Source organism: Elaeis guineensis, chromosome 11 (genome assembly GCF_000442705.2).
Source record: "Elaeis guineensis isolate ETL-2024a chromosome 11, EG11, whole genome shotgun sequence".
NCBI classification, from domain to species: Eukaryota; Viridiplantae; Streptophyta; class Magnoliopsida; order Arecales; family Arecaceae; genus Elaeis; species Elaeis guineensis.
Window position 1 is genome coordinate 119,233,914 of NC_026003.2, and position 18,575 is coordinate 119,252,488.

The following is an 18,575-nucleotide window of genomic DNA, read 5'->3' on the forward strand; positions in this document are numbered from 1 at the left end:
TCTCGATCTCTCTCCAAGACCATCTCATTCCTATTCGAAGATAGATTGGGAGTCGTCCAGGTCCAATCAAAGCCCCATGGGTGGTCGGCAGCGATATAGAAAAATTTATTCTTCCACCGGTGGATGGAAGAAAGAAGCTTCTTGAACAATTATTGTTGGGGTCGAGGACAGAAAAACCACCATCTCTATTTTTGAGGATATTTCTTTAATACAAAAATAGTCTGAAATAAGGAAAGTCAGGGCTCAACCCAGAGAAGGTGACAAAGAACAACAAAACAAGCTAAGATTCTAAAGGAGTTCGGGGCAAGTTGTGCAGGGACGACCTCATATAGGTCGAGAATATTGGTAAAAAAGTAGTGCAGAGGAAATCAGAGTTCCGATTTAAGGAACTTCTCATAAATGACAATATAGCTATCAAGAGGACGAACAATCCAGCCTTCTTCATCAGGCACCATCATCCGATACCGACTAGGAATATGATAATATCCCCTTAGTTGGTCGACAGCTGCCTCCAACAACTCGTACCTCTCAACGACAGGCTCGGAGGGGTTCTCGGCAGCAGGCCATTTGTCCAACTCCTCAGAGTCTGAATGACCCTGTCGAGAAGTCATCTCTTCGAGCTCATCTCGAGGAACTTCCTTGGTCTCTCTCTGGATGGTTGGAGTCTAAGAACTACAGTCTCTGATCCTGTTCTCATCTCTGAACTCTCTACCAATAGAGGCCATAAAGAGAAGAAGGGACTCAAATGGAAGATCAAAAAGAAGAGAAAAAGATCGAGAAAGAAACCTCTAAAGAAAAAGACCGACGGTGATGCCAACAGTGATGGAAGACCGACGCTGGAGGAGAAGACTCGCCGACGGTACAACCTAAGCTCTTTGCTAAGAAGGGGGTAGGAAAAACTTGAGATGGGGCAAGCACTCTGGAACCGAAAACAAGACTAAGGGAGGAAGTCCCTATTTTTAGATTCCTTCAATGGTCAGGATCGACACCGAGTACCACGCCTTACTCAGAGATCTTGACACGTGGTGGCAATCTTGATCGACGATCTCGGTGCTCATTCGGTGCACCATCACTCAGATCTCACCGAATAAGCTTAATCCACATGATAATAAGTTGGGCTAATAGACGCCCGACATGCAGACGACTCTGGTACGTGTGTTTATTATTACCCTGTCAGCCGATCTTCTACCATCAATACAGAGAATCGTCTCCAGCACTGTGACATTAACTGCCGCACGATCCGCGATGGGACGGAACCACCGCACATTCTACGAAAAGATAAAACGACGATCCATCTCACATAGCGACATGACAACTCTCTTCATTCGACTAACCATGCAATCGAACTTGGAAGTTGGGAGGCAGGTGTTATGGTCGATCCCCATCGCTTAGCCGACTATCAAGTTTTCTCATCTTTGAGCCGACTAAAGGAGCTACACTGACTAAGCTATTGCCACTCAATTCGACTCGGATTGACGAGTCCCGATCGATAGGATCGACGCCGGCCACCATCGTGGACACCCGACCGACTAAGGGCAGCATACTCTCAGTCGGCACAAAGCCGACTAGGTTTTACATGCCACCCATGGCCCACTCGTTGAATAATGCTCGATCGATAACCGACTTCATACTCAGTGTGCAGTCGACTACACCATTGGACCATGGGGCACCACCCCATCCCACGGTCTTATCTTGCCGACTCTGATAACACGGGCCTCTACCGACTAGCTAAGCATCGAACATGACCGTCATGCTATTCTGACAGGCCACATCAAGGTCATGTTACTCAGATGCCATACTCTGATCGGCTAGCTGAGCGCCATAATGGAATGCTACGAATTCATTAAATGCATCCATAGGGTCATTTATTACACTCTACATCCGATAGCGTCCACCACCATAAGCACGTCGAGTAGAAGGCACATCTGCTGTCAGTATTTAAAAATATCCACGTGGCACTATGCGGCACCGTACGATAGAATATGATCGATATGATCATCTATCCTCTCACGATTCATTCTGTTCTTTATATAAATAGAGATAAGCGAGGATCCCTTCAAGTATGCACACTATTTTGCAACCCAGAGACTTTGTCGTTCTCTCCCCTCAAGCCACTTTACTGATTTGAGCGATGGAGGGTCTTCATCGGAGCCACCTCCAATGAAACTTGTTTTGCAGGCCCTTCCACTCCGGCATCGAGCGGAGCCCAGCACCACCCTTCTCCAATCAACCTCACCACCCTCAGTCTTGGTCTTGACTGTGCGCACCATTTTCGACGATAGTACATCATTTTTCAGTACTCCCACCACCTATCAACAGGCGTGGCTTCTAGTCGACTTCAGGCTGACTACCGATTATCCACCGAAGAAAGGCCGCAACACCAGGATACATTCCAGCAGGAATACCAAAACAGGCTCCTAAATGACTCACAAACCAAAATACGAACACGTGCATCTCGATCTTGATAACTGCCTTAGCTTGGAAAGAGCAATCTAAGTCTCCTTAAAAGAGTAAATGACTTTGTGCTAGGCAGCCCAGCGGCCATCCTCTCATCCAGGATATCTGGATCTCTCTTCGCCATATTGCTATAGTTAGAGTTCAGCATATTTACCGGAAGGTCAATACTGCAGTGACTGGGTGGCAGCTTTTGTGGTTGACCACTCTGACAACTGGATATGGAGACAAGATATGAACTGTCCGTTGGCCTTGCGGAACTTTTTGTATCTTGATTTGTTGGGTTGCTCTCTTACTAAACTGGTGTGACCGCCCATTTGCACCAAAAAAAAGGAAATGACTTCTGTACATTGTGATTTGACCTCTTTAGATTTTATGTTTTATTAATGTACACAGCCTGGACTCTTTGTTATACTTTTCTTCCAACAATATAATGGGACTTTGTCGACATAAACAGATTGGTGCCGGCTAAGAGGATTGAGGTGATCTGGATATGGAGAGTGGAGGCTCACCCTAGGGTTAGATTTTTCCTCTGGAAGGTTGCCTGGGATAGGCTCTCGATGCATACTCTTCTCAGAGGGAGAGGCATGGAGGTTCCGATCGTCTGCCCGATCTGTAGCCTGGAGAAGGAGTCAACGGAGCATGCGCTCCTACGCTGTCCTAAAGCGAAGTTAATTTAGAGGATGGCGAGCATTCAGTCGTGGGGAGAGTGCAGTGGCCCTTGGATCCCCTTCTTTTTGGATATTGTCTGCCAGAGTGCTAGTGATGGTTGGCCCGGAGCTTGTCATCTGGTTTACATTGCCTATTAGATTTGGTTGTCTAGGAATAGCCTTATTTTTGATGAGGTGGTATTTGCCAGGTGTGTTCTACAGAGAGCCTATAGCTTGGCCATGGATGATCGCTGCTTTGACTCCACCGAGTTGCCCTTGTACGATCTGAGTTCCTGGGACTCCCTAGCTGCGTTTGCAACGTCTCAGAGGATTCTTTTCATTTCTTGGGAGCCCCCACACTCTAGGTTCGTCAAGATCAATTTCGATGGTAATATCAGAGGGGGTAGAGGTGGCTTGGAATATATCATACGAGATCAGGACTCAAGGCTGCTTGCCGTGAGGGGCTCACCGTTATTTAAGCCATCCATCCCTGATGCTGAGCTCTGTGCTGCATGGACTGATGTGCTGTGTGCAATCCGAGAGCTGAGGATTGATAGGATCATCATTGAGGGAGACTCGATGACGATCATTGACTGGATCAGGGGGGAGCCAAGTACCACGAGGCTCACCTGCTCCTCAGAGATATCTTGAGGGTGCTTGGTCATTCATTATGGCATCCACTCAGCATATGTTTCGGGAGGCCAACAATGCAACAGATTTGATGGCTTCCTTCATTGCTGACCATTCTAACGATTGAAACTGATGCCCTAATGTTGTTTGCCTCCGGAGTTTAAAGAATGTTCTCTTTTTTGACTCTTTGAGCTATATTCACACCAGAATTGTGTAATCATCTGCACGTACCAAAAAAAAAAGCAATATAATTATCCTTTTCTTTACCATACAAAAAAAGGTTTACCATATTCACAAACGTTTAGGGTAGGGAACAAAGTTTGAGCTCAGTTTTGACTCTGTAGGAGGTCTAAGCCGCTTCCTCGGTTGACATGTTGGACATTACGGGCACCCTTGTATTTATAGCCCTATTGTTATTTGATGTCAAATTATAAATGACCAACACAAGATGGTCTACCTGATTAATATTTTCAATAAAATTATAAAAGGACAATACGAAATAGATTGAATTATAAAATCCGCAAGAAATAGATCAACCAAAATCTCTGCCTATCGGTCATTTTTCCTCTTCAGCGTTTGCGTCGTCAAAAGATTTCGTTTAATGGAGAACGTGCCTTCTCCACCGCTCATATTTTCTTTTTCTTTTTTTTTTTTTAAAAGCAAAAAAGAGGAAAGTAATTTGTTTATCCACCAGTGCAGGACACCAATAAAGAAAAGTAATTGGATCTAGCTGTGGTTGACAATAACACAGCTCAAAATTACCCGTGTATAATCCAGCACCATCCGAGGAATCTGAAGGTAATCACTCAATTCCGAAAGGATGACCATTCATGTTCTGTATACAACACCACGCAAAACCGAGATCATCTTGTTCCCTGCAATTCTGATCACATCTACACATCACGCAAAGGTGGGTGCTAAGCACTTGTCCACCATTCCAGACAGGTTTGGATTTTCCAGTGCCGCTGCTACACGTTCCTTATCATTTAACTGCTTATGTACTGCAAGAATTGAGAAATAAAGCGATCTTAGAAATATATGGATGTATGTATGCATGTATATGCATGTATCGCGCTATCAACAGAAATACTGGCAATTACTATCAAATGCAGTGATGAGTATGATGATGAAATACCAGCAGCTTCAGTCGCATGTGTTCCAGGGGCTACCCTAACGTCCACCTATACAAAATGAATCAAGGATTACAAGATCATAGATCACTTTATCTTAACCAGATATGAAGGCTGATAACTACTGTAACCAGAGAATCAAACATCAACATAAGTTGTTCATCACACAGAAGCAAGTATAAGAAAATGATGACAGCTTTCCAAATAATAATAATCTTTTTTTTAAAAAAAGAAAAAACACGTGCTTTCTCTTTTAAGTCATTTTCTTTTTTCATTCTGATGGCGGCTAAAACCACATACGCCCCTTGGGCCAAGGCCGAAAGGAAACAACAATATATGGCCTAGAGGTTTACATTGGCATTAATAACCCACAGTTAAAAAAGAACACAAAGGCCAGCTTGTGGCCCCTCGAGAAGACAGTTAACATATGGTAACTATCCTGAACATGTTTTCCATTTTATCAAGCATTGATGAAAGATCTGGAGAAGGGTGAACATCTACTTTGAAAGTAAACCATCCCAAAGTCAATAAGGAAATTAAATATAACAAATGAGGAAATAATTCATGAAACTTCTATATCAAATATATCTCTTTCTTCTCTTTGTAAGTTTTTTTTTTTTTTTTTTCCATAGTTAACTTTGGCCAAAATGCACAACATTATAACTCAAGGATAATCCATTGCCATGATAGATTTGATTTATAAACATGTACTAGATGGACTGTTTTACCTTGTAACGAGAAGGAAGACTACGCATAAGTTTTACACGTAGGCAAAGTCCAATAACAGTTGCCATACTACAATGCTCAACTGTCGGAGTAAACGTGACCCTAGACAAAAGAAATAATTCTTTATAATGGGGAAAAAAGATAACTACTTAAATTCAAACAACAGAAGTACATTTCAGAATCAACAGAAGGTATTTATTCATCACCTAACATAGCTTTGCTTGTCATTGACTTCAATCGAATCTTCTGTAACCACTTTCAATTCTTCCAATGAATATGGGTGTTCTGGATCCTTTATATCTCTAATGTGATTTAAGACTATTAAGGAATGCAAGCATTTCTCATAAAATATGGAGAGTATATAATGTTGGATCCACAGCAAAACTTATAGATCAGCTTCATCAACTAAGTGGATATAACCCAAAAGGCAGTATAGATACAAGAGAGAAGAGAAGCAGCTCTAGACAACCAATTGTAATACACAAATGAGATGGACATAATGGGCAAGGCAACATTATGCTGATGATGCAGAATACTAGCAACATCTATCGAAGTGTCCACTAGATATGGATAACTGAATATTTATACGTCTTATCTTCATGTCTTATCACAATCAACATTTCAACATGCAGTAATTGCTGAAACCCTAAAAAATAAGCTAAAACCAAATTGGTATTCACCCATAATCTTTGTTGAGAATTCTGATATGTTAAATAGAAATTTTCGAAAGATTTTTCTAAGGAGTTAAAAAGAAACATGAGATGAGGAAGGAAAATAACCATCAAAAACCATTTTTTGTTAAAACATGATAACTTCTATCTGAGAAACCATGCGCAATCACAAAAATCATCAGTTTAAAGGACATCTGAGTGTGCTCTAAGTGTCATTCACTATCCTTTATTAGTACCTCATCTAACTAGACTCCCAAAATTGCACAAACAGCAGTAAAAAGAGAGTAGTGCACACCAGATCAGTCCAAGAACCCAGGTCTTCCCTGGCCAAAGCAGCCTCCAAAAGGACCTGTCCACGAGCTTAGCAGGTTAAAATGATGAGCTAGTTAAACTGGTCCAGTGAACCCTTCAAAACAGGAACATTGTTTTGTGATTCAGATATGCAGAACCATTCATTTTTCTACTCAGCTGCTTACCCCGTGTCATATTGCCCATACTGAAAAGAAATCTTAACAGCAACAAGAAATTCTTTGGCATATCAATCATGTACCCTGATGCATATGCCAGTCCTTTCCATGATGACTCAGGTAGTCACATTGACAGGCTTGGCAAACATGAGGATTAAGTTGGAGTAACCAGTACAGCAGTACCATGTTGCGAGCTATGAGCCATTGATTTCTTCAATTACATCGGGAATAACACAGGTGAATGGGCCACTGTGTAATTCAAAGTGCATCACTGCTTTCTTACCACAGGCATAGAAATAACACAAAATCCTAAACGTTGATATCTAATTCTGACAATCAAAAAATGTTCAAGTTCACCGAGTGATCATATATCTGTGGGTCCATAGCCAGAATAATTTTCTCTCTGTGGATCTTTGGTCTCAGCTTGTATCAGATACTGCAGGGAACATGGTTTTTGTATAAAATATAATAAGATCATCTACATACTAACTTCTTTTTATCCCTTGCATCAGATACTGCAGAGAACATGGTTTTTGCATGAAATATAATAAGATCATCCACATACTAAGTTCTTTTTATCCCTCGATGAAGATTATAATGATTTGAAAATATCACCTTTGCTTTCAATCATGAACATCCCTTTTTGCCTTCATGTGGCCCACAAGTAAATTCCCACATTTAAGCCATCCTTCAAAAAGCATATTCAGATATGGTATCTCCACTAATGCAATTAGCTGAGCTGTTATAAACAACCATATACAAAGTCTAACACAGATGACAACATGGTGCCCTGATGTACTCTCTAGTATTGGCTTGAAAATTTATTTCTGACAATACATCTGGATTATAAGCATTGTTCATTGTTGCAATTCAACCTTGTCTCTGTTCACCCATAATGTGCTCTAAAACACCATAAAATCTTAAAGAAACCTAATATGATGCGACAGACAAGGATAGCCACTTAAACCAATATTTTCATCAGCAGTTAGATCAACATATACAAAAAGGAAGATTTCGGTAACATAACACATTTGCCATTTTTTGAAGGTCCCAAAGTAAGTTAAGAGTTAATGGACCAAGTCAAAGATCAACTTTCCACCATGACAGTCCTCAAATCATATCTTAACTGCCACCCTGATCATCATGTTTCTCTCTTCAAACAGTCTTTTAAGTCAGTCCTCAAGTCATATCTTAAATGCCCCGCTGATCTTCATGTTTCTCTCTTCAAAACCTTTGTATGTTCTCCAGAAGCTGCACTGCACATCTCCTATGTGTATTAATCCACCATTCATGTTAGTATTTAGTGGGAAAAACAAAACACAAAAGTTTTAAACAATCCTATGGCAAATATAACTATAACAAAAAGGAAAAATATTGGTAATGGAGAAAAATTAACAATGGATATTTCGAGAGGAAAACTGAGTGATCTGCTCAAACAATCACAAAGTAAAAAAAGAAATAAATAAGAAGGAAATCAGGAATAAGATTAGATAATCACTAGTAAAATTTGATGTACTAGAAGGATATCAAAGATCTCTTGCTGATCTATAGGCTCGTCAGCATACTGATCTATGTCAATTGGTGCACTCTGAACCTGCCTTTCTTTTCTTTCATACACTATAGGATTAGCATTGATCAACCCACTAACCATTTTCTGCTGCACAAACTGAGACAGTGAACAAATGGAAGTCCCTCTATTTATGTAGTCCTGGAAAAAAAAAAAAAGACAAGAACTCCAAGTAGTAGTCATAGTTATGATAATAATTGAATAAAAAAATATCTAATTGAATAAATAAGACTAGCAATCTATCATTTTGAATATGGTCAAGATGTTCCAAATGCTAACACCAGCAGGCTCTCACAGCAGGGTAGGAAGAGCCAACACAAAACTTGCAGATGTTCCTTACATTTGGTGAAAGAAGCCATGCACTGCCTTTATGCTTAACTGTTTTTCATTTCATAAAGAAATACCATATGGTGCTATGAAATGTTTGACTTGGTGCTTGAATAGCAAGATGGCATCATGAATATTAAAAGAAAAACAGAGTCGATTATTGTTATTACATCATTGTTGCAGAAAAACAGAGAGAGGTTACTGTAAAACCCAGAGGTGACTATCTAGAAACCAAGACTAGTCCTCATCTCATTCCTAGTTGCAGTATCTTATCTAGGAAAGGATGCAGCTCTCCTCAGTTCTGGCAATTAATTTTATTATTCAGCACCATCTACTGACATTTGCATCATGTTCAGCAGTCATTCCTTCTATATCTTTTAGCCTATTATTTTGGTGATTTATCCTTAACTATACTCAACTTGGGGCACTTCTTGGCTTGAGATTTAAGAGGTGAGGTTTCATGACCCCTCTCCAGATTATTTTCGTTTTCAAACTAATAGTATATTTCCATATAATTAAACAAAAAAAGAGGATGCTTGTAAAGACAGCTTACAGAAGACAGCTTATGAAGCATAAGATGAGAATGGAATTGAAGTAGAACCATAACCATTTTGTCTTTCAGTGTTTAAAAAATGAAATATGTGTCAAAGAACAATATATAATACATACATGTATGTATGTTCCTGTTGTAATTACTAGATCATCTGCATATTTACATGGGACATCAAAATTTGTTTTTTTCAAAAAAAAAATCACAAAATCCATTTTTTTTTCAAACTCTAGGGAAAAAAGAAAATCAAGTAATGAAAGGAATGCTCCATATTTTTGAATTTAAAAATGCTAGCTTGATGGCATTTCATTCCAAAAATTGTCATGTTTTTTCGTTGTCCAGTTACCAAATGGGTTCCTCTGAAATATGTATCAGAGCTTTCAGTAGATTACCTTGCAACCGTGAGATTCACATTCTTCACATCCATTCATTATAAAGGCCATAGAACTGGACTCCTTATGTTTAATCTCTTCCAATATCACACATAATTTGCAACAAGCTAAGTGTACGACATCATCACAGACCAAAAAACTGCATGGAAATGTGAGTTTGCATTATAAAAAAATCTAGGTAAATGAAAGCCATACATGATTATAAATTTGTGTCTAATTATCTGAAAATATTATTTTTTTTATTTAAAAAAACCCTCCTCGCTTCGATGCCTTCTTGCTTTAATCGTGGCATTAAATTTTTGTCCATCATAAAGCCTGCCAGAAGTCCAATGAAAGCTATACCAAAAACCACAACAATTTGGAATTCTTGACACAAATAGAAAATGGGGGGAAGTTCAAGAATTAGGGTTTTCTACTAGAATTGCGACCACGGATATCAAAAAGTATGCTCTCCAAAGCATCTCACGGATTTATCATTCGAAACAGAAGGATGTAAATTTTATCATCCACGCAAATATTGTTCATCAAGAAGCAGTTATGTTTCAATCCCGAGATCACCTTAAGTCTTTCGCCCGGGTGGGGGAATAGCAAAGAAATCATTCCAAAAATCCTAAACAAGTTTCTACCCCAAGAAAACGAACCCCAAACAAGTCATCCAGATGCAAAAAAACGATAACGAGAAGAACAGTAGAGCAGAGAAAAGGAACCACAAGAAACGGAATCGCGAACCTCTTCAACCCTCGCCGGACGAGCACGAGAAGAGGAGGAGGTGGTCTCTGAGAAGATGGCAAGAGGCCGCCGTCGCCGGTGCCTCCGCGTGGAAAGGAGGGAGAGGAGACGAGCGCCGCCGCGGACGGTGGTGGTTGTCGACGGAGGAGAAGCGGAGCGGACGAGGGGAGGAGGACGGCGCGGAGAAAGGATTGCTTTCTTGCATCCAAGGTTGTATGATATCATACGACGAAAGCCTTCGCATGTTGCTGCTGCTAGCGGTGGAGGTCGGTACCGAACAAACGTGCCTTGAACATGGCGTAGTTTAAACTTACGTCGGCAATTTAATCACCGACAATAGTTTAAACTTTTCCCTTGCAATTACCCTACATAATTCTCTCACGTCGTCCGCATGTATGGGAGTACTCTCTCTTTTAATTAATACTTGAATAATGGTTCAGTTGTTGTTTTCTCGATCTAATATAAATCTAAAATATGTGCACAAGGCCAAGGTTGTTATATAAACTACTATTTGGCATTGTGAGGCATGTAATGTTTATGAATCTATTGATCAAGTTCGTTGGATCTGATAATCCAGTTTGGTGTACATGTAATTCTCTTCTTTCTCTATGTTGGTCATTTAAGAGTATGCATAAAGTTTGTATTTATTGTAAAAATAGTTTATATTACCAAAGGAAGGAATTTTTGGATATAGGAGATGAACTCTTCAAACATTACCAGAAAATTTATCACACACGGTATCTGGCCGACAGATGTTGCTGCTTCATGCCTAACATTACTAATGACCTATGAGCTTTTCGTATGGTTCAAAACTGGATGTTTTTTTAGTCCGACTATATGGTGAGTTTTTGCGAGTCTTATCATAACCTTGCATGCTTATTATTCGAGGGCCATGCAGGATGGCTGCTAGGGTTGTCCCATAATGCTTGGATCATGAGGACATCAAAATCTGCTTAAATTAGTGATTTGGCATATTTCTAATTATTTATCCAGCCGACTCATATCTTCTCCAGCTGCCTATTCTTTGCTTCTTCCCTACCATGCATAACATTCTACGTAGGCATGAAAGCTATAGCACCCAAATAGGGGCCTTGGAGATATAAAGCTATGACATGAAAGCATGTCAAAGATCTCAATCCACCAAGCGTGGTTATATCTTTCCAAAATACGCGTTTACAGAGAGGCATGTTTGATTTAGATGAGTACTGTAATGCGCAAATAATAGAGGCTGTGCAGATTTTAGACCTCATATTGTTATGTAAGACAAAAGATAATCTGAGTGTAGGAATAGCCTGCTACTTCAGAAATTAAGCAGCTATTCATTCATTTATTTATTTTTGATAGATACAGTGGGAATGCCACCTTTAAGGTCCAAAATGTACCAAGAGGGATTGCAACAGCTTGACTGGAAGTCTCACTGGCTAATTCATTGCGTTACACCATATCGAAACTGATCATAAAATGCAAAACCAGATGATAAATGAAAGCATCGGCGACCATTAACTTATTTGATCTCTCAAATGCAGTTCCCTCCTGCTTTTGAGCGAAGGGTACAGAGTTCAGAATGAATGAAACCCAAAGCTAAGCACTTGAAAGAACATTGATGAAACAATTAAATTGCAAGCTCCAAGCTCCGGTCCGGGCAGCTTTTAAGAAGTGGCTAGTTTGGCCCTCAAATCCTTCCTCAATATCTTTCCAGAGGGGGATTTTGGAATGGAGTGGACGAAGTAAATTTTGTGTAATCTCTTATAAAACACGACCTGATACCAAATAAAAAAAATCAAGTCAGACACTACTTAGCCTCTACCATTGGAAACAGCAGATAGAAATGGTAAGGAGATTTATAATTGCAAAGTTTGTGTTGAATGAGGGATCAAACCCACCTGTTTGGCTATGAACTCTTTCACAGCTTCCTCAGTGAGGTCTGCATCTTTAGCTCGTACAACGAAAGCAACCGGAACTTCACCGGCAGCTTCATCCTTTTGCCTGTCATGACAGCCAAATCCTTCTTCTAATGAGTGACAAATTTCCATTAAGGGATTGATAAGACATAGAGTTAAAGTGAACAAAGATAATAGAAGAGTTTGTCGAGACTACGGGATCACAGCAGCATCAGCAATGGAGGGGTGGCTGACAAGGAGGCCCTCAAGCTCAGCTGGTGGAACCTGCATCATGTCAACAGTCCAAAAGCAATAACCATCACAAAGAGGCTATGGCCATAGTAGCAAATTTTGTTCTTTGGTTTTATTTTCACATGTAAATCCGTGGGGATTTTTCTAGTTTTGATTTTAATAGGGTTTGTTGGTAAATTTCTAATGGAAGATTATAACAATCATCATATAGGAGCATGATTAAAAGCGATAGCAACCAACTAACAAATTATGATTCTTGTACAGTAGTGACTGTCACCATACTGTAACAAAATATTTGGAGTGTATATCCTCAGCATCAAATTATTGTATTCATTTCAATCAAAAGATATTGTATAAAGATCTCTTGGGAATAAAACAAAACCTTTTAATACTGATATATGTCTCCAATTTTCCTTTACTTGCAGTATATCAAGAGAAAGTCATAACCCGACGTGAGCAAACAAATTGATGAAATGTTCACCTGAAAACCCTTGAACTTGATGAGCTCCTTCACTCGATCCACTATGAAGACCTCATCATCATCATCCACATAACCAATGTCCCCGGTGTGTAGCCAGCCTTCCACGTCTATTGTCGATGATGTGGCATCAGGATCATTAAGATAACCTGTCATGTCCTGATTTGTCATTGATGCTTTGGAGTCATGACATGAAAATAGAATAAGTGCGCAGATGTAATGCTGAAAGTTGTTTTATTTGATTTAGTTTTAATTTTTTTATACATTTTGATAAAGTTGCCAAGATGGCATATACTATATACTGAAGGCGTCAATTAGTTGCTGCTGAAAAATCTTACTTTTGGCATTTATGGTGCACTCCACCATGGCTTAGGTTCAGCTCATATCACAAACAATTGGTAGTACCTTTCATGATCTGAGGTCCACGGATGCATATCTCGCCGGGCTGATTCCGGCCGAGGGAGAAGCCAGTCTCCGGATCAATGACCTTGAGATCGGCATTCCTCACGACCATGCCGCATGAACCTGTTTTGGCTGCGATCGGCTCCTTAGCAAATGCAGGGCACATTGATAGCACCGGGCCAGCCTCAGTCATTCCATAACCCTGCATATAAAGTTTAAAGTTGTGATAAAATCATTAACAAGTTGCTGAATTCAGTCATGGTCATCTTATTCGGGCCTTTTCTCATCAAGTAGAGTGTTGCTTATAGAGTAGAATTGAACGTTGAGAAGGATTTATTTATTTAGGTAATATTTCCTTCCCATCCTTAATGAAAAAAATTCACTAAGTCTCGGTATGATGCGTCTCCCACACCATCTTGTAGTGGCTGTCACACAATTTTTTTTTTTAATAAAAAGGAGGTATGAAGTGTGGCTCGAAATGGCATGCGGGTAGATAAGAGCGACGCTAGCGATGTGGTAGGTGCGACGAAACGATTATTATTATTTTATTACCCTTACTATTTAAGGAGTTGGGCATTATTATTTTATTACCTGGGCTCCACCACCGGTTTGTCTTCTGGTCTCCGCCATGGTAACTGGGAAGAGAAATTTGTTACGCGCGGTGATTGACTTACGCGCGGGACCGGCCAGCGTGCGAGAAAAAAAAAAAAAAAAATTTCGCCGATCCGCGCTGGGTGCACAAAGAATTTCTCTACTTAGGAATTGGGATGGTAGGCCAAATTTCCAAACACCATCGTTGTCCGAGTGGATCTGCCAGGGACTCGAGCGTATGTCGTGTGGTTGGTTCCATTGGAGCTAATTGCGCTGGACAATTTTAATTTGCCAGGAGATTGTACTCACGTGGATCTAGACGACAAAATATCACAGAAATGCAGGCAGCAAGAATATGCTGGTTGTCCTCGAGAGTAAGAAAATAAACATACGGCTTTCTTTCTGTCCCCCTCCTCTCTTTTGTAACCGGCAATTCTAGCTGATACACTGTATATTTGACTTATATCCGGTACGAATTAGATAGATTTATCTGAGCCGATTAAAATTTAAAAAAAAATGATATAAGATCTAAAAAAAATATTCAAAATAGAGTAAGACCGGATACGAATAATGATATATTCTATTCCAAATCCGATTCAATATAATCTTAATTTTATTTTTTTTTAAAATTATAATTATTTATAATATTTATATTATGAGTTTTTCATCTGATCTGCTCCGAATCCTCTCGTTTATATGATTCAATTTAATTCGCATCTCTATTTGATCAATGATGGATATGGGGTAGATGTAGATATTGGAGATTTTAATTGCAAGATGGATATGAATATTAACTAATTCGACTCATATTCGATCATTGCCATCTCCATAATGGGCTAGGGCAGTTTCCCTCAATAGATGTAAGGCACATTTTGATATCAAATAATTTAATATAATTGAGAAAAAAGCTTTACAAACTTTTTTTTTTTTTTTTTTTGTCCTTTTGAGATTAATGGGTATTCGCTCTAGACCAATTTTGATGCTCACTCTGAATGATAGTATTAAAAAATAATATAAAATAAAAATAAAAAAAGAGGGACAGACAGTAGGATAGGTTTAGGTTATGATTAAGTCAAAATAGATTGCACTAGTTTTATCCAATCTAGACATAGAAATATACGAAGGGAATAAATTTAGCACTTTAAAAATTAGATTTAGATTATATCTAAGGTTCGTCATCTCGGTGCCGATAGCCATTTCGACCGACAGACGATATGGTTTGGTACGATTCTGTACTGTACCGAACCGGTAACGAACCGATGAATACATCAGATCCAAATCGGGAGAAGAAAAAAAGAAAAAGAAAGAGAGAAAAATAGAGAGAGGGAGGAAAAAAGAAAAGGAAAGAGGGGGTGAGGCTGCCGGATGGTCTCCGACTGGCCGCCGTGACCGTTGGACAGTGCAGTCCATGTGCACGGTACCACAGGCATGAAATAGGAGCGACGTCCCTATTTTATATTTTTTTAAAAAATCAAAACTTAAATGAAGCTGGCAAATAGTTTGTTGGTTTTATTAATTTTGATTTTTTTTAAAAATCTTTTAAACAATGAAACCGGCAAATAATTTGTTGGCTTCAATATTGATCTTCATTTTTAAAAAAAGAGATCGTGTGAATCGGAGAGATAGCCCTTGTTCCGCGACCGCGATACCACCCATGATGCTTCCGCCACCCCCTCTCCCAGGCCCAGTAAAGCCCACATCCACGATCGTGATGCTGCAGGCACCCATCTTTAATGATCTTCTCCTCCTTCTCTCTCTCACACTCGTTTCAAAGTTCTATCGGACGAACCGATGAGCCGCAAATATTTCCACGGCCCTCCGACGGTCGCATCGGACCATCGTCGGCCTTCAATGGCTTCCACCTTCCTCCCTCTCCTCCTCTCTCTCTTTCTCACTTTCTCTCCCTCCTCCGCTGGTATACCATTTGAATCGGTCAAACTGTATCGATTCTCTATCGGTCCGACTCGATACAGGATGTATCGATCGATTTGGTATGGTACGATATTCCATAGTTATTCTTTTTGTGTGAAAAAATGATTTCATTTTTTTTATGATTATTTTGAAATCTGTATAGATAAATAGAAGAAAGAGATCGCTTTGAAATTTGTTTAAGGTGCGATCCAATGGTTGGTGTTGTGAAAAAAGATCAATTTTTTTTTTTTTTTTTTTGACATGATAGATGCAACCAAAAAAGTCAAAAAAGTTTTCTCAAAAACAAAAATAAGATTCTTTCAAAAACAATTAGCCTTGAATGTTCAACGATACCCATGCCCAAAATCTAATGTCTTTATAAATTACATGCACATTGTAGAAGCTGAAACATCAGCATTCACAAAGTTTATCAACATGCTCATGACAATATTCTCTATCTCTGAGACACAACTTAATCATCCAATTCCAATTATATCAAATTTGTAGCCAAATCTTGACCCTTAATCCAATGGAATGGCAATTTTTCAACCTAATACCGTAAGAACAGCCAAACAAGCCCTTACCTGCATGGCAATGTATGCCGTCTATCCTCACCAGGTGACAAATAAAACCAGTGGGTGAATATATCAATTGATGCGAGCATGTGGATTTGGACGGTATGGCACGAGGCCAACTAACCGATGGTACAAGAAATGGTGACTTTTAACCGCTGAAACATTAGAAGAGAGCGAGCGAGAGTAACTCACCTGCCCAAAGACCGCCTGAGGGACTCTGGTTCTGAGCGCCTCTTCCAGCTCCTTCCCCAGTGGGGCCGCGCCGGAGAGCACGATCCTTATCGAGCTGAGGTCGTACTTCTCGACCACCGGATTCTTCGCCAAAGCCAGCACCAGCGGCGGCACCACCATCGCCACCGACACCCGGTGCCTCTGAATCCCCTCCAGCATCGCCGTGATCTCAAACTTGGGCATTATCATCACCGCCGCCCCTGCCCTCAAAGAACAGAGCAAGACAGAGTTCAGGGAGAATATATGAAACAGGGGAAGCACGCACAGCACCACGTCGTCGGTCTTCAAGTAGAGGTTCGGGTTCTCCCCGTCGACTTGCTGCGCGACGCTCGATATCAGGCTCTTGTGCGTCAAGATCACTCCTTTGGGCAAGCCTGTCGTCCCCGAGGAATACGGGAGCGCAACAGGGTCCTCTGGATCGATGGTGATATCGGGAATCGCCGTCTCGTCTGCCTCCAACACGTCGGAGAATGGTGTGCATCCCTCTGGAGAGGCATCGAGTGTGAGGACGGTGAGTCCGTCACCAATCCCGGGGAAATTCTCGTTGCGGAGCTTGTCGACGTAGACGGATTGGGTGATGACGAGCTTGGCACCCGAGGCCTTGAATTGTTTGTAGATCTCGGAGGCAGTGCAGAAGGGGTTCGCGGCGGTGGTCACGGCCCCGAGCATGGAGGCGCCCATGAAGGCGAAGACAAATTCAGGGGAGTTTTGGAGGAGAACCATGATGACATCTCCGTGCTTGATGCCGAGCTTGGAGAAACCGGCGGCCGTCCTACGGGAGAGGAGGTGGGTCTCGCGGAAGGTGTAGGTCTTGCCAGCGGCGTCGGTGGAGATGATACAGGGGGCGTCGGCGAATTCGGACAGCTTTTCAAAGCAGTAGCCGTGGAGCGAGAGGTGGTTGGAGAGGGGGATGTCGGGGAACTTCGATCGAAATATGGTGGTTTCGGGTGGCGGGGTTTCAGGTTGGTGGGTTTGGGTGGGGATTTGGGGTTGGGTGTCAGGGGAAGCAAGAGAGATCATGGCCATGACTGTTTAAAGTTCTTTTGTTAATAGACAGATGAAAACAGAGGAGAGATGAGTTGTTCCTTGAAAGATAGGAGCGTTCAGAGGAAAAGAAAGGTGAGGTGAAGTAAGGACTGGGCAGTATATATAAAAGGGAGGCAAAAGAAATGCATGCAGAGAAATATTAGCCAAGAGACCAGAGAAACTCTGTTTCTTCTCTGGGACAGAGATTAAAAAAAAAGGCGATCTTTAGAAGATGAAGATACTGCTAACTTTGCTAGAATGAATGGATCCAAATAACACGAACGTCTAAAGAAATCAATATAGCAGGATATGTAGAACACAAAAACAATATCTAAGAGCAAAACAATTTTTATGGTTTGTTGTGGATTTAAAAGAAACGAAAGAACTTATAACCTGACAACCCCTGTCTTAGAAGGGAAACAGTGAGACAAATGAAGGAAATTCAGCAAGAATTCTGGAGAGGGAGAGGGAGAGAGAGAGAGAGTTCTGAGGGCAGCATGTGAGAACTGAGAAGAAGGGACGGAAAGAGGGTTCCGTAAATATAGGGGAGAGACGGGGTTAGGTGGGGGACGGGGGTAGATAGGAAAACAAGAGGCGTGGAAAGGAGCACACACCCATCTCACCTTCAATAAAACCTGCCCTTTCTTCTCCTACTCTGTCCATCTCTCATCAACCACACCTACCTAACCACCATTCATTTTTACCACCCAAAAGTAAAGACAAATTTTGTTTTTTCTCCCGTGCACTTCATTTTTACCTTTCCCTCCTCGCCGTTTCTTTTTCTAAGCAGATCCAAAACTTGAATCCATGGCTGGCTTATGCCACGTGTCCCTGATAATGTCATTTCCATCCCTTTTTTTTTTTTTTTTTTTTAGCTCGATGTCTGTCCCCGTTTTGACCGCTATTATGTGTTAGTCCATGCTGACTAAACATTTG

General features: G+C 40.7%; 2 protein-coding genes across 4 annotated transcripts; both read right to left on the reverse strand.

Annotated features, from left to right (window-relative positions):
- Positions 1-4,441: 4,441 nt before the first annotated feature.
- On the reverse strand, positions 4,442-10,568 carry LOC105053814 (protein AE7). Of its 3 annotated transcripts, XM_073246149.1 has the most exons (7): positions 10,294-10,434; positions 9,565-9,703; positions 8,254-8,436; positions 5,797-5,900; positions 5,593-5,692; positions 4,870-4,915; positions 4,442-4,735 (listed from the first exon to the last, which is right to left on the reverse strand). In XM_073246149.1, the coding sequence occupies exons 2-7, from the start codon at positions 9,613-9,615 to the stop codon at positions 4,635-4,637; spliced, it is 585 nt and encodes a 194-aa protein (XP_073102250.1). In that variant the 5' UTR covers positions 9,616-9,703; positions 10,294-10,434; the 3' UTR covers positions 4,442-4,634. The 3 variants fall into 3 exon arrangements, with proteins under 3 accessions (XP_073102250.1, XP_073102249.1, XP_019709233.1); XM_073246148.1 differs by lacking the exon at positions 9,565-9,703 and having other exon boundaries at positions 10,294-10,563; XM_019853674.2 differs by lacking the exons at positions 4,442-4,735; positions 4,870-4,915; positions 5,593-5,692; positions 5,797-5,900; positions 9,565-9,703 and adding an exon at positions 5,908-7,995 and having other exon boundaries at positions 8,227-8,436; positions 10,294-10,568.
- A 1,001-nt stretch (positions 10,569-11,569) lies between these two features.
- LOC105053813 (4-coumarate--CoA ligase 2) lies at positions 11,570-18,161 on the reverse strand. The gene is made up of 6 exons (XM_010935111.4): positions 16,575-18,161; positions 13,309-13,507; positions 12,907-13,052; positions 12,391-12,458; positions 12,177-12,279; positions 11,570-12,053 (listed from the first exon to the last, which is right to left on the reverse strand). Exons 1-6 carry the CDS (start codon positions 17,637-17,639, stop codon positions 11,943-11,945), a joined length of 1,692 nt encoding a protein of 563 aa, XP_010933413.1. The 5' UTR covers positions 17,640-18,161; the 3' UTR covers positions 11,570-11,942.
- Between the last annotated feature and the right edge of the window lie 414 nt (positions 18,162-18,575).

What these genes read in the sequence shown, in the direction of transcription:
- LOC105053814 (XM_073246148.1), bottom strand. Translation starts at nt 10,518, where the DNA reads ATGATATCATACAACCTTGGATGCAAGAAAGCAATCCTTTCTCCGCGC. An exon ending in GTCCGGCGAGGGTTGAAGAG is followed by an intron (nt 8,437 to 10,293) that starts GTTCGCGATTCC and finishes TTTTTTTTCCAG; the next exon opens with GACTACATAAATAGAGGGAC. An exon ending in ACATGCGACTGAAGCTGCTG is followed by an intron (nt 4,736 to 4,869) that starts GTATTTCATCAT and finishes CAATTCTTGCAG; the next exon opens with TACATAAGCAGTTAAATGAT.
- LOC105053813 (XM_010935111.4), bottom strand. Translation starts at nt 17,639, where the DNA reads ATGGCCATGATCTCTCTTGCTTCCCCTGACACCCAACCCCAAATCCCC. An exon ending in CTCAGGCGGTCTTTGGGCAG is followed by an intron (nt 13,508 to 16,574) that starts GTGAGTTACTCT and finishes CTTTATATGCAG; the next exon opens with GGTTATGGAATGACTGAGGC. An exon ending in AAGAGTTCATAGCCAAACAG is followed by an intron (nt 12,054 to 12,176) that starts GTGGGTTTGATC and finishes ATTTGGTATCAG; the next exon opens with GTCGTGTTTTATAAGAGATT.